General features: G+C 40.7%; 1 protein-coding gene across 1 annotated transcript in view; it reads left to right on the top strand.

The window, feature by feature from the left end:
* Nucleotides 1–15,756, top strand: part of LOC104166628 (inositol 1,4,5-trisphosphate receptor type 2-like) — a 99,015-nt gene that overhangs the window by 56,216 nt on the left and 27,043 nt on the right. Inside the window, exons 12-17 of the mRNA XM_009706636.1 lie at nucleotides 2,076–2,201; nucleotides 5,054–5,229; nucleotides 6,554–6,718; nucleotides 8,883–9,078; nucleotides 11,137–11,229; nucleotides 12,488–12,490. Coding sequence (XP_009704938.1) covers nucleotides 2,076–2,201; nucleotides 5,054–5,229; nucleotides 6,554–6,718; nucleotides 8,883–9,078; nucleotides 11,137–11,229; nucleotides 12,488–12,490 — 759 coding nt within the window. The remainder of the gene's footprint in view (nucleotides 1–2,075; nucleotides 2,202–5,053; nucleotides 5,230–6,553; nucleotides 6,719–8,882; nucleotides 9,079–11,136; nucleotides 11,230–12,487; nucleotides 12,491–15,756) is intronic.

The following is a 15,756-nucleotide window of genomic DNA, read 5'->3' on the forward strand; positions in this document are numbered from 1 at the left end:
TGTCCCAGGGACAGACAGGTCCTGCCAGCTCAGCCACAGTCAACTCTGCCCTTTCCTTTTAGAGCAGAGAATCAAGGCTGCAAACTAATTAAGCATCTACAGTATCCTTGAGGGATAAGGAAGAAAGATACCTATTTTAGTATATATATGTATATATATAAAAATACACAAGAGTGATCACTCTGGTCACTGCTAAAATGCAGATGCTGCTGGGGTGGCAGACATCAGCTGTTTAACAGCTCAGAGCAGCGTTATACAATTGATTAGGAAGGAAGTGAAGAATAGGATCTATGGTCAGAGCAGCAGGATGTTTGGATTGTCAAAGCAATATGGTTTAATGTAGCATCCTTAACGTGAATGATGGTTGAATGATGAATGTTGGTTGCAGTTTTTATAAATGTCAATAGCCAGGCTATAATTTTCAGAGGCAGTAGTAAGTCTTCAGCATGAACCTTATCTGCTCAGGTACACTTCACTTGGTGGCACTGTAAGAACTTGTCTGTACTGACAAACTGACCAGAATACAAGTTGGAAAATAAATTATTCCAGAATAACTGTCTATCTGCACAGTCTATTTGGGAATAGAAGTCACTGTATTGTAGAAAAATTACTCCAGTAACGAAATCATATCTGTGGGTTTTGCTTAAGAAACACAAATAAAAGAGCCCAACCCTACACTTACATAGACCAGACCTGCCTAATGCTATAAGCAAAGAAAATTGGTTTATTTTTATTCAGAACAGAAAATCCACAATTCTTTTCATCAGTGGAATGGCCCACAAGTCTCCATGTGGTTTTTTATTTGAAAAGATAATACAGGTTGAGGCTCAGTTCATTCTTTAGTCAAATGTCTGTTAGCATGCAGTCTGTGTTGCTTAAATTGACAGATGTCATTTGCAATGGCTCCAAAAGCTTAAAGCTCGGTAGTCAACAGCATAAGGTTATCACGATGAAATCTGAATATTTACCTAATCACAATTAAAATCTATTTAGACTGAAGCCTGAGACAGTAATATGCAGCGGAAGAAGTCTGCTGTTTATGAAAAGTTAGCTGAGTGCAAGCAAGTCAGCAATATGCTCTGCGTACTTGCAGGAGGTTCTCGGTACTTTAAAATCTAATTAATAGGAATGTGTCATGTTCAAATAGATAAACCTCTCTGGCTAAAGACTTTCTCACACTATTGCACATAGAATCTTGTTTTAAATGTTCATTTAAACATATTGTAGTGCAGTCATATACCTGAAGTGCTTGCCTGAGTCTTAATACCCTCTGATCTTCTTCCTAGCCTTTTTGCTGAATTGTTTTTGTGACTCTGGACAAAAAAATCTTAACCCTGTCTTGTCCCATTTCCCTTTTTAGTCTTTTCTAACTAGGTTATATGTTCTTTGGGATGTATTTCTGTGTATTTACACAGCACTTCATATATGGAGATCCTGGCTTCATTTGACTCCTTTTAAGCAGGAGTACAGAGCTGTTTGTTAGCAAGTAGCCTTTAGACATCTGAGGATCATGCAAGGAATAGTCAGCTTTCATAGAACCAAATCCCAGTCAGACCAAATTTTACCTGTTCCCCAAAGTAGATCAAGTTGTATTTAGTTTGACAGAGGTGAGGAAAATACCACAGTTCTGAACCCTTGCTTATCCATTGTTCTTTGAATAATGTTGTCAGTGTGCTTGCTCCAAATGGATCATCTGGATGACCCATTCTGGGTCTTCTGGTTGACTGGTATGCAGAGTGCTAAAATCTATTTGTTTGCTTGATTTTGTGTCTCTGTGCACAGAGGCTACAGTTTCAAAGGCAAGTGAAAAGACTCCTTTGCAAAAGATCCAGTCCTAAAATCTTAGCAGAGGCATAACTCTCATATATAATAAACTCTATTGGGATCTTTAGATTAAAAGCTCGGCTTGAAACTATGTTTTATGGCAAACATGTTTAATATTTGTCTATTAGTTAATTTTAAAGATCTGGATGTTTTCTTCATTAACCTGTATTTTTTAATTCCCTTGAGGCCATTACTGATTGAGTTCCTGCCTGCTTTCATTTCATTGATTGCTTCTCTTCTCCCCTTTCTAGATAACCCACCCCTGTTTTGGTTCTCCAGACACATCTCTCTCTGGGGGAGCATTTCCTTCAACCTTGCTGTATTCATCAATTTAGCAGTTGCTCTGTTCTACCCCTTTGGAGATGATGGAGATGAAGGCAAGTGGAATTCAGTTTTATTTTTCCTTTTAATTTTAGATGCTTTCAATTTTAAGGTAACAGTTATATAAAACTGCATCTTCAGGTATGCTCGTATCTGCAGAGGCCATTTAGTATCTTCTAAGTAGGTACCAGATGTTGTCTGAAATGTGGTAGTTGATCTTCTGTGTGTCACATGGCCCATGCAATGTGAAGTAAAATGGACAGAACGTAGCTGCTTAAGCTGAAGATTATCTAGATGATCTGAGCTAATTCTTTTTCTTTTCTTTTTTTTTTTTTTATATTGCCATATTGTATTGTACTACTGCACACATTCAGTTACAGCTTCTGAGCTGAAGAAGGATTCCTGGCAGCAGAGAGACAGAAATTCCTTAAAACTGACCAAATTGAATGACTTGCAGTCTGAAAAACGTATGGAACAGAATGATTTGAAAACTAGCTTGTTGGCTTTTGACTGTTTTGTTTATTGAGATAAAAGGACATAACTGTTGCAGAGGGTAAATGCTTTATATAAAAATATGCTTAAAACTTATGATTCTGTCTCTGCTTCATCAGATGTCACAGGAAATACAGCAAGTAATAAATTTCATTAAATAAATGCAGCAGACTAGCAGGAGGCCTCTTTGAATCCAAAACAAGCTTAATTGGGATAAAGGAGACTAAATAGTTCAGAATACTGGTAATGGGAGTAGAGCCATTCACCTCTGGGTCTTTAATTCGTGTCCAGTCAGTAATGTGACTGAAAGTCACCTCTGTCTGATGGCATGTGAACTGGGCTGGTGGAAGCAGTCCAGCTTCTAGTAGATACATGTGCTTTTCACAAACACCAGAGTTGGCACCAGCAAACATTCCTGTTGGCTGGCTAAACAGAAAGGCAGCAGATTAAAATATATTGGCATGGAGACCACATTGCCCTTTCACCCTACGAGGTGGTCTCTGCAGGTCACAGCACAGGCATCTCCGCAGCCTTGCGTAGCAAAGTTTGCAGGGCTGTGCCTTGTAAAAGGGAAGCATTTGTACTTAGTGCTTTCCTGTTGGTAAACTGGAGAATCACATGGAGCACACACACGTTAGAGCCCACGCAGGAGGAGAGGAGAAATAAAGAGTGAAAAATAAACCTTTTAAGCTACTAAATTTTAGGTAATCTCTACTCACAGAGATCCTCTGATCTGCAATCAGTAGGTATTAATACTTATTTTGAACTGCAGATTTATATAGTATTAGTTTAAGTGGCCCCAGTAATCCAGCAATTTCAGTGATAGCGCATTTCAGGATTCCAGTTCCTAGTGCTTGTAAATTCAAAAGCGATTCCTGAGCAATAAATAATAGGCGTGGCCAAATGGGATTAGCAGATCACGAGGCAGCCTCCTTACTTTCCAGCCTCCCCCTCCACCAAAACCTGATCTAACAGCTGGAGTTTGTCTCCCATCTTTCCCCCTCACCTTGCGTAAATCCACCTATACTCACATGTCTGAGGTGCCTGGGCTGATCTAATCATCCCAAGGATGCTGCCTTTTAGTAGATAACTGCAGTTCTTACATCATATGACATAAGCAAAATTGCGCTCCAGATGAGGACTCCTTCCTTCCAGTGTGCGTGTCTGCACATGTAACTGGTGTGGGTCCTGCGATGTGAAATCATTTGATCTGTGGTAGGGAAGAAGGAAAAATTATTCGTTAAAGAAACACTGAGTGTTTTGGCCTTACCTTTCAGATCTACTTGGAAGTTATTTTTTAGGATCCATTAAAAATTTCCAAATCTTGTTGGCGAAGAAACTATCTCACAGAGCCAACCTTGAACCTCCTGCTAAGGATATAGACACTCCTGAACTTTGGAAAAGTTCGGATGCCATCTGAATGGTGAGGCTAGGGCCTCATCTCATTGTTTTCTAATGCCATTGATGCTGCTCAGCTGTGTATCTGTTGCCAAAGAGATAGTATGATTTGTATTGTGAGTCTAGCTAAATTTTCTATTCGCTTCTCCCCTGTCACTGACCTCTCAGTTCATCTGATAACAATAGAAGTCAGTGTACAAGTGTGACAGTGCCCTGAGATCTGAATGTGCTTTTTATATCATGGCAACATGGTGTTTCCAGGGCTTTAAGCAGAGGAGAGAGGGGAAAATAGGGGCATCACTCAAAACTCAGGGAGAGCCTGGAGCCAACATCTTGCACAGCGGCGAAGAGGCAGTGGCTCACATGCCCGAAGGAGCTCAGCAAGACCCAGGACCCCCTGCCTCCCCAGGAGCAAGGCACAGCTATTCAGCTGCTCTTGGCAATGCAGATGCTGCCTGTTCCTGCCGAAGTCCCCGTAGGTGCCTCCCGCTGCGGCAAGTGCCTTGCTCCCGTGCAGAGGCGGAGGGTCTGGCTGAACACCCGCAGCCATGCAGAAGAAAGCTGCTTTTCTAAAGCTGGGCTGCTTTGGTGCTGTTGTGGATCGAAACGTGACACTGCAGCGTGGTGCCACTTGCTGCGCTGCCCCGAGGACTGGCTATTTCTGTAGCTGAGCAATCATGGAATTAGACCGGAGGAGCCCTAATGATCCCTGCAGAAGGGAGCTGATTAGTAGCTTGCTCCAGGAGAAGGATAAACTGTTTCATCTCTGAGCAGTCCTTGGATTTTAATGGAAATTTCATTAGCTGCTTTTATTATTACCTGTGCAAAAATCAACAATACTATGGTAATAATAGCTCTCTCTGCAATTAGGGCAAGTTGTGGTCAGCAGTTGTGATGCATGAATCATGCTTTTTGTTAGCTATATTGGCAAAGGAATTGATCTTTTGGATCTGTTTCTTGGTGAAAAATGGAGTCTCCAAAGATGCCTTTCTGAAATCTCCCTTTCTCCTCTTTACAGGCACGCTCTCTCCGTTGTTTTCGGTCCTCCTTTGGATAGCAGTGGCGTTTTGTACAGCAATGCTGTTTTTCATCTCCAAGCCTGTTGGTATTCGACCCTTTTTGGTGTCTGTTATTCTCAGGTCTATATATACTATAGGGCTCGGTCCTACCTTGATACTTCTTGGTGCTGCTAATGTAAGTACTTAAAAAGCAAGCAGAATTTCCCTTTCAGCAGAAGCAGAGATGTTAAGGGTCTCCTATTAAAAAAAGCCCTTGATTAGAGCTGTGCAAAGAACTTCTTTTTCTGGTTCACTGGTTAAGCCAAAAAAATAAATCATTTCCAGTCATCCTGAAACAGCTATATCAGCAAAGTGGGAAGCTAAGAAAAAAGCTGTTTTGGTTTTATGCATATGCAAATATTTTAAAAATAAAAACAAGGTGAAATTTAAAGAAATATTGCTGAATAAGGGCAACCAAATTTACAGTTTCTCATGTTAAAAGAATAATTTTCTCTACCAATACGTTCAACAATATTGACACAAATTTGTGAGATGTTTCTGTGAGCTTAAATTTATTTCTGAGGAGAAAAAAGTTTTCAGAATTAAAAATCCTCTCGGCCCTTTGCCAGATCTCTTAACTTAGATATGAATAAGTTTGCATGTTTACTGAGCTTGGTAAGATATATGGTCATGCTCACGAGTCATCTATTTAGATTTTTGCCTGACTGCTACAGCTCTAATTCACCTTAGCACAAAGTATTGGGCTATTTGGCACCAGTTCTGTGAGAATTTCACATATGTAAAACTATCCAGGCATATAGTCAAATGTAACGGCAAGTAAGCAGCACTTGCCCATGTCAAATTTGTGAAAGAAAAAAACCATGTTGAGTACTCATTGCTTGTCCTGGACTACCAAACAGATGAGGTTAGCCCCCTTCATATTTACTTCTGCACCCCTGTTCGTGTGCACGCAAAGCTGAAGAGCAATGGAGAATCTGATGCTGTTGCTTAAATGCTATGCTTTAAAAATGCCCCCAATATTCTTTTTTAGGGATTTTGTATTGATCTGACGGAAATAGTAGATCTTGCCCCCTGCCACCCACACGTTCTGTTGTGTTACTATTGTTCTCTTTGTAGTATCATCCCTAGCTGCTCTTACATAGTCTCGAGTCTAAACTCAAAATTGTTACGAATTCACTCCCAAGTTATTTTTTTAATGCCTTATGACATTAATCCTGCCCTACCTACTCACTAATGTTATAGAAATAAATCACAATGTAACGAGGCACAGTGCAGCATTAGAGGGGTGATGTACTTCCACTTACTCTCGTGGGTTCATTCCCCATGTACCTTGGGAGCTGGATTTCTCTCATCTCACTCCAGCTATCTAAAAGTTGTGCATTTAGTCCAAGGAACCTATCTAGACTTTTTGCATGCTACAGCACTGCCAACAATGAATAACAGGATTTTTCTGATGGAATAAACCTAGTTTTTATTCCCTCCCCCCCTGCCCCCTGCAGCTGTGTAACAAAATAGTGTTCCTGGTGAGCTTTGTTGGGAACCGTGGAACTTTTACCCGTGGCTACAGAGCAGTCATCATGGACATGGCTTTTCTCTATCACGTAGCATATGTCCTGGTCTGCATGCTTGGCCTCTGCGTGCACGAATTCTTCTATAGTTTCCTGGTAAGTATGTGCCTCTGTGGAGGGGAAAACTTTGCAAAAATAGAAAATACCGTTACCCGTGCAGCTGTCTTCAATTTCTTCCTGACAATCAAGCCAAATCATGTGTATTTTTAGCATGCTGTTGTGCTGCTGCTCCTGAGGAGCTGCTGTTTTCATTAGAACCTGTTTCTGTTAGGACTTATGTTATCTGTTTTAGAGTTGAAAGTTTGCCACTTTCTTTTCAGACAATCATCATACAGCCCACTCCTTTCTCCCACCCTTCCCACAGCATACGTATATGCTGTGTCCGTTGTTCCTGTAGCTTGTATCAGTCATAATCTCCTTCGAACAGGAGTTGTCCACTGGTGTGTGCATCATACCTATACCAGCGGATCCCATTCCTCAGTTCACCTTGCAGCCCTAATAGAATAAATTAAAAAAAAATGACTTGGGAAATGGGGATGGCATGCCTCTGGTGTAGCAGGAAGATGGATCACTTTCAGTGTATACCACTTCATTTTCTTTTGTTGCCATTACCCAGATGGAATGCCTTTTTATAATATGATACAGGTGCAATGAAAATGAATCATACAAAATTATGCTAAACTCAGCTAACTGCTCCCTTCATGCTGAAGAGCAGTAAAAGTTGTTTCACTGCTTTTGTTTTCTAATACTTTTGCTTTATACTGGAATATGTGAAATTTGTAAGGAGACTGACTAAATTGTGGTTGTTTGCATGGGTTCGCTTTCCTGTTGTCATATGTTTCTTGGCTTCCTGAATAGTGGTGAACTCCCAGCATTTCAGAGAGTAGTGTTAAGCACAGTAAAATTTTCTGGGGTTCAGTCCTTACTCTGGTAGAGCTCGTGTTGAAGTCGGGTTTTCCAGATATTGACTTTAAGTCAGCTTCAAAGTTTGGGCAGATTTCAAAGAAGCCAGGATTTTGTGGCTGTAGCTGCAAGACCCTTTTCAAATGAATGTAATTCTCCTGCTTAAGAAATGTACCGCAAATTATCTGTTATTGCTTCAATGAGTAAGGGGATGTCACATTAAAATGCTTTCCAAAGTGCCAAGTAGTTTAAAAAACATTTTATGTATTTACTTTCTTCGGTGACTGCTATTGACCAATGTCCATGATTCTTGCAGGTTATAATTGTCCACGTTCCCAGGTTCCTTCCAGGTGTTCACTCTGTAGTGGATATATTCTAAACTCTAATATTTGTTCCTCATTTTAAGCTTTGTCTTGTGTGGAATGAATGATAACTGCCTTCCCTCTTTCTTCCTTTATTATTAATCCTTTCACAAGGCTGTGGATTTCAGATTTTGTGAATTGTGGCTAATACCTTCTTCTGCGGACCATTTTGATAAATCATTGTGTGTCACTTTATATCTGTAATCTGAGTGTTTTGAAGTGGAAATACATACATTATAGATAGGGTCCAAAGCACTATAGAGCATCGATAGAATGCTAAGAGAAAAGAAGCTATAGTTTCTTGAAAAGCTTTTATCATGTTTAGTTGCTGGTTTAGACCTTTAACATTTAAAGCAATATCATCTTAATGTATACTTTCCTTTGAATTTAAATACCAGGAAAGCATATAGTGCATGGTAAAGAAGAATAGAACTTTCTAGTTTTGTACAAAGAGTGCAGTTATTTTAACTTTGTCCTAAAAAGAGATGGCCCCGATCCTTGTACATGTGAGTGACTTTTAAATGATGCCATGAGCTCAAAGAAACAGTTTACAGACATGTAATTAATTACATGCATGAGTGCATTTTTGAGTTGCAGCCCATGTTTATCAGATGGGAGATAACATGAAAAATTAATTTGTAGATACAGATTCATAGCATGAAGACACTTTTTAAATTCTAATCTAGCCTGGTTTTAAACATGGGGAAACAATGGATCTTGTTGGTAACCGTTACCCATGTCTTCATCAGGCTCATATATACTTTGTGACTTTGGATTTTGCTGTAATCTGTCTTAAAATGTAAAGTTCTGTGCTAGGTTTTCTCCTGTAAACATGCCCAGCTCCCACTGAAATCAATGTGAATTGTGTATTTTTGAAGCTGAGAATTTAGAACATGGCTAGATGTATGTTTCAGTAGTTCCAATTGTTTTCCTATGTAGCATCTATATGTTGTCTCATTTGTATTCATTTTTGCTCTACTCTATGCTTTTCCCAGCTGTTTGATCTGGTGTACAGAGAAGAGACATTGCTAAATGTGATAAAAAGTGTTACCCGGAATGGTCGTTCCATTATCCTCACTGCTGTGCTAGCACTCATCCTAGTTTATCTCTTCTCCATCATTGGGTTCCTCTTCTTGAAAGATGACTTTATCATGGAAGTTGACAGGTTGAAAATCAGGACCCCTGTTGCAGGTATTGTTTTTTATATTAAAATTTCCTGCCGACATATACCTTTTCTATCTGCCTAACTTAGCTTTCATGTAAGGAAATTAAATTTCTTTGTGTCTGTGAGAGCAGAACTAATTCCATATACCTTAGAACTCAGTTAAGTCCCTGAGTAAAATTTAATGTGTATACGTTTGTTTTAGACTAGGCTTATCTGTTGAAATACTAAAATCTAACACTCACGTTTGATTTATTACGTTTTCTTTTCAAACTTGTGCTAATACAAGAAAAAAAAATAATCTAAGTTTTCCTAAGTATTTGGAAGAGTAACTCAAAGTGCATTCTATTGGTTCTCATCTCATCTTAAAAGCAGCTCATAGTACTTTCTGTGTACTGTATGAGGCATGTGACAGTAACATGTTCAGTAGATGCATTCATTTGATAACTTTTTAAACTTCATCCAGCAGAAATTTATTACAGAATCCACACTTCTACTGATACGAGGTTTTCTGGAGCATCTTTTAAATTCAGTGTGTATTTCACAAACGTCACCATTAGTGTATAATCCTGGCTTCAGTAAATTAAGTGGGAGATTTTAACGAGTTTTAAAAAGGCCAGGATTTCAGCTTTCTGGAATGAGAGATTTTACCAATGTGAATGTAGAGCTTTGCTAGAAAAAAGCCAGGTCTAGTCTGTTGAGATCTTTGCATATGCTGCCAACCAGCCTGCTGGGAGCATGGGCAGAGAAGTAACTCTCTGCGTAGAAACACCTGAGAATAGCTTGTGATTAAATTCCTAGAGGCATGATTTTCCCAAATGCTGAGCTCTTCAGACCTGTACACAAGCGCAGAAAAACTAGTGGAATCCACCCCAGACTGTGTGCACTCAGTGTTGCCAGCCTTTTCCTAAATTTGTTATTTCAGGTTCTAAAGCACACAAACAAGTCATTCAAGACTCGTGGGCATGGTGTACTCGTGTAGCTGTTTTGATGCCATATTAAAAAAAAAAGGAACCTGACAGATTTCTTTAACACACCTTGCTTTTTTGCTACTGATAATCTTAAAACGGCTAAGTTGGCTGATATTTGACTCACCATTCATTTTTGGGACAGAACTTACGATGTGAAGTTTCACTTTGGAAAGTAATCGTGACCGTCTTAGAAGAACGGATGTGAGGCTACGTGCAGCGCTGGTCTGGTCCAGTGCAGTAGTTCCTGTGTGTTTGTGTTTCTTCTGTTGGGTTCTTGGCAGATTTTTGTGGTGTGGCTGACTTCTACATTGCCATTCCTGATCAAAAACTCATCAAGAAAATACGCTGATACTATACTAATGGAACATTATGCATCCCAAGAGAAGTGCTTTAAATTTTTTCTTTATAAAGTAGCACAAAGAGAAAGTCAGAGCGGATGTTTTCTGTGTTACGCAAATCGTCTTAAACTTACTTCTGTTGTATGATTTTGCCTTCATATTTTTCTCCTTAAACCTTTTTGTATCTCTGATTTGAAATGCAGAAAATTGTTGAAGATGCACAAGATAAAATTGGTTTGATAAAATCAAGCTGATGTACACATTTACCTACTTTGGGAATGTTAAATTAGTGTTTTACACAAACCCATACATATTTACAAATGAGTACCAAACTGTGTTATAATCCTTGAAAACTCTTAAATATTCTACATTCAGGATAACTGAACATCAGCTTGGTGTCCTTCTCATCAGCTTTTGTGAATAATTTATCTAATGATTTTAAAACTGACATTATTTTCATATCTGACAGTTGTTTCTTGCTTTGAATATATTTTGTTCTAACCAGAAGTAGCAGCATTTGATGTAGATTCATTAATTTCAGGAGATGAAATAGGAATAGCTGTGATAAAGAGTAAATATAAAACTGTGTTTTTGTTCCTTGTGATTGCTTTGAGCTGTTGAGGCAGACTGTTTGAGGAAGCAGAAATTGGTGGTATAATTTCTTCTGCTTTTTCTTCTCAACTTTCCAACTCAGTGATTCGCTTCTAGAAAATATTGATTTAAAACTTAGTATCAATGTAGTATCTGTCTCTTTCTCAATACCATGCTTTTTCCACAGGTGTTGGTGAAGTCCCCACTACAACCCTCACATCAATGATGGGAGCCTGTGCAAAAGAGAACTGTTCCACAAGCATCCCAATTATTAACCCAGGTTAGTACAAAAGTTCCCCAAGACTGATGATCAATTGGAACTGAGGGTTCAGTGCGTTACGATTGCAGAGACTTTGGCTAGTGTGAGAATGATGATCATTGTTGTAAGTCGAAAGTGCTCAACTTCTGCAAGGCTTGGAGCTTAGTTGGCAACTTACCTTTAATGCAAGTGCTTCCCACACCTGATTTCCAATTGCACTGACATTAATTTTGTTACTAAAAGAGCTTGCTGAATCATTATGCTTGAACATACACGTTGCTTCTTTCCAGCTGACTTTGCTGAGAGAAAAAGCTTGATGCTTATGTGCAGCATCCTCGCCTGCATGCACTGAGCCACTGTTAGATCCATTTAGGGCCACATAAGTTGATTTTCATGACATGGAATATATCAACAAGCTTTTTTATATACTTTCTACATCTATACTTTTTGCATCTAGGCCAAGGTTGTAGCGTAGCCAGAGGATCTGAGAGCCCAGATCCGGGATCAAGTTACTATGTCTTAAGGAGTTACTGTGGCTCAGCTAAGCACAGGCAGCAGTCCATCTGTGCATTCTTAGCTTGTGGCAAATGCAAGGAAATGCAGACTGTTGCAAGTTTGGCCATGGATAAGTTGTGTTGCTTCGTGCTTGCGGCAAGTGAAGAGCTTAATTGTTCTGGTTCATGCTTGGTTTTACTTTGATACCTGCGTTATGAATCTGATCGGTGTGTCAGAAGGACCTTGTCAGCTTTAAACATGCTCAGTTAAAATAAAAGGTCTGACCGGTGTGTCCTACTGGGGCAGTTACCAGATACCAGATACTGGGTCATGAAGGAATTTTTCCTAGATCAAGCTGGCAGAGTACTTTGCCCTCTTCTGTAGTTTGAGGCTACAGGGTCACTCAGGAGTTTTGTTGGCCAAATGCACTGCTAGACAGGGACTATGGTGGTGGTGCAGCTCCATCTCTCCTACTCTCTTCCTGTGGCACAGTCTGGTTGTGGTGGTTCATCTTCCACTACAGATGTTAAGGTTGTTTTAGTGTGTCGTGGCCTCTGCAGTGTGGGTGTATGCACAGTGGATGATCTACAGGCTTAAAATATTTATTGCCACAGTTGCCTGTGATCGCTGGGGGGCTGAAACTGTGGACGTAAGTGGTCCCTTCCTATCCTGTGTTCCAGTATAATGCTGTTTCATAAGCTTCATTCTTCTGCTACTAATTTTTGAGTTTTTAGGATCAGAGGCTTCAAGGAGAGGGCTATAAAAGTAGGCTTTTTCTCCCCAGCTGGTGTGTAAACAGGCCTCGTAAACAACATGGGAAGCTGTCTGACTAGATAGAGAAAACAGTCTAAGAGCTATTGGCAAAGCTGCTGTATTCAAAGCGTAATCAATCAGTCAAAAGAGACACAGTGTGGCTTTTGCCAAGCTCTTTAAACGATAGAAATCTCACATATCTTATTGTTTAGGTATTGTTTCTTTAAAATTAAATAATAACGAAAGAGGCCTATACAAAACATTTAAGTGCACTGTCACTTAATCTTGGAGAAGTTTTATTTATCCAGTAACGTTAAAAAACAACATTCAGCAAGAACAGTTCTGTTCATCTTAGCTGGTGAATCACCTGTCAAAAAGTAGTGCTCTACCTTCTGTCTTCTCCTGGGACAGATCTCCCTTCTGGCAAGAGCGTGAGCGCGGTGGAATGCAAAGGCCTGAGATTTGATGAGATTCACGTCGTAGCAGCATGGAGAAATCCACAGCTGTCTGTAAGAAACATAAAATGTCCTCAATGACATCGCAGGTCCAGAGTAGGGAGATAAATATGTTGCTTTTCAGATCAGATGACTGCTGATCATTTGTTCTGATGAGACTCTGCTTCTTCCTTGCGTTTTGCTGGTTGAGTGCGTGCTCAGTCATTGCTCGTACTGGTGAGGGAGTTAACTGGGAACCAGCCTGCTCTGCTCAGAGAGCATCCCCTGTCTGCAGTCTGCTTCCTCACTGCTGCACTGAGCTGTCAGCATAAAAATACTTTGCCTGCTCTCACTTGGAGTCTCCCACTCTTCACTCCAAAGGCATTTCCATATCACTTAAGTCTTTGCCTGGTGAAGTGCTTGATCACTTAAAGGAACTTCACATCCTACAGTACATGGCTCTTTGTGCTCTGTAGCCCATAAAGACCTGTGCTAGAAAGGTGCACAGATATCTGTTTGTAAAAGGGGACGTTTTCAAAGACTCATTCCACTCCAAGGCCTGGTACTGCTCTGGGCAAGTTCAGCTAGATCCATGTGAGCACTCATGTGTCTCCCCTCCTGTGCTTGTGCGGGAGAACAGGTCCAGAAGCCAGGTAGCTGTGGGCCGTCAGGTGAGGATTTTTGAAGTAAATCTTCCTATCATTCCACTTGCTGCCCTGTGATTAACACTGTGGGGTGGTCTTAGTGCTCAATATGCATTACCTTTGAATTAAACTTAGTCAGAAGACAGCCTACCTAGTGCTGTCTGGCCACTAATGGGCCACTCACCAGACTGGAGGTGATTGCAAGTAAAACCTGCTGAACCGCAATTACTGTCAATATTGGGTCCTTAGCAACAATTCACTCTACAGATCCACTCCTTTTGGTAGTATGGGCACAGTCTGTGTTGACAGGAGCTGAGTCTGGGTTATGAGTGCTCCTAAGCAGCAGGGCAAACCAGCTGAGGCACAACACGTGCCCATAGGGTTACTTGGCTCCCAGATTGAAGGTAGCTCTTGCTGCTCCACAGCTGGGAGTGGAAGTAGAGTAGACATATGGATGTCTGTACGCTCCCCACAGCCTACGTTACTGCACTGGAGGTTTCTGCCAACTTTGGGCTGTCTGATGTCTGAATCTCTGGCAAAGACCTGAGCTTGGTCTTCTGGGTGCAATGTGGGATGCTGGTTCTCTGTGTTGCAAGATGTGCCTGTCAGCTGATGAGTTGTATCTTGCGTGTCTCTGAAACATGGGCTTGCTCTGAATTTGCGTCTCGGTGGACATGGAGAGTTGTGAGTTAGAGTTTCTGGTAAATAACTCTGTCAAGTTGCAGCTTCCAGTTCTCAGCCCTGGTTTCTCCTTGCTGTTCACCAGAATCTGACCGTCTGCTGTTTCAAGCACCTGACCCTGGTCTTGTGAACAGTGAAAATCTTGTTCTGTAGTTACCTAAATGAAATAGAAGCTGTGGCTTTTATAAAGTATTTTGATTTGTCTTGTGGGTAGTCATCTTCTCAAGCACAGATATTAGCTCCAAAAACCAATGATGGAGTAATGTTTGGAAGGAGGAAATAAAGGCAGGATACAAAAGCAGAGGAGGTTAGTTGGTATGACTAAGATCACCATGCTAGTAAAAAAATTCCAGATGTGACAGAAAAAAAGGTTTATTGTTTCAATTCTTTCAGTTTCAATATTTAAGCAGTTATTTTTAAATCTGGCATTATTAGTGGTAGTAATGTCTGTAATGACCATATAGTTTAACAGAGAAGTCTATCCTGATGTCTGCTTTTGCTTTCCTTTTTGCTCAAAGTTCTTTAAATCAGGAGTTCTTTCTCATTTCATTTACTTGCATAGCAAAAGCGGTGGTGGCAAAAGCAGCAGATACCAGCTCTGTTCTGCAAATACCAGTCGCAATGCATACACCGCAATTTGGGAACCCATGTTTTAAATCCAAATTGCTTGTCTGTAATGTGAGTGCTTTCAGTCAATTCAATTTATCAAAGTCTATCTTGGTGCCCCAGATGTGGTGGTTTTGGGCTGTTAAATATGCTGTTTCAGTTAACTATCACAGCAGTATGTTGTTATTTATTAAACTATGTTACAGTAAGTGCATGAAGCAAACCAAGTGAGGATCACTGCCCTCACTGCTTAAGCAAACATATCCCTAAAGAGAAAGGAAGGCAGGAGAAACGGCAGTCACAGTTCTGACCCTTCAGTGCAAGCCAGCAGGACACAGGGAACAACTCAAGCAGGGCCCTTCAAAAGGAGGCTGTTGATGCAGCCACAGCATGGGGGTGAGTGCGTGGTGGGAGGAATTCTGGCCGAGGCGGACAAAGTCCCCCTGGGGACTGATGTTCCAGCCCAGCTCCTCTACACGTTCAAATATCTCCTGCACAATAGTACCCTCTGTGGCTCGGCCAAAACCACACAGCAGCTCTGCAGCAGAGATAAGAATAGAATCCAAATTTTCAAGCTGGGGTCAGGGAGAGTCTTCATTTAATGTAACCTGCGCTTGGGCACGTGTGCTAGTGGAAAGATCATGGACAGATTTACTCGTATAAAAGCCAGCCCCCTAATTTGAAATGTTACATGACTTGGCTTGTACATGAGTAGGTAGAGGAATGATTTCACAGGAAGACAATCCTTGTACAAATGTGCTTCTAATTCTGTGTTTATATTGCTTCCCCTCTATGTGTCAGCTGTGCACTTAGGAGGCCCACTGAAAAAGCAGTCATACAGAAACCAGTGGGAGTGCTTGCAAGGAAAAGTGGTACCCCCATGAATAGAGATGGCAGCTCTGGGTCATTAACAGAGTTACTGGTGAGAGAACTGC

Source organism: Cariama cristata, unplaced genomic scaffold (genome assembly GCF_000690535.1).
Source record: "Cariama cristata isolate BGI_N322 unplaced genomic scaffold, ASM69053v1 scaffold15540, whole genome shotgun sequence".
Lineage (NCBI taxonomy): Eukaryota > Metazoa > Chordata > Aves > Cariamiformes > Cariamidae > Cariama > Cariama cristata.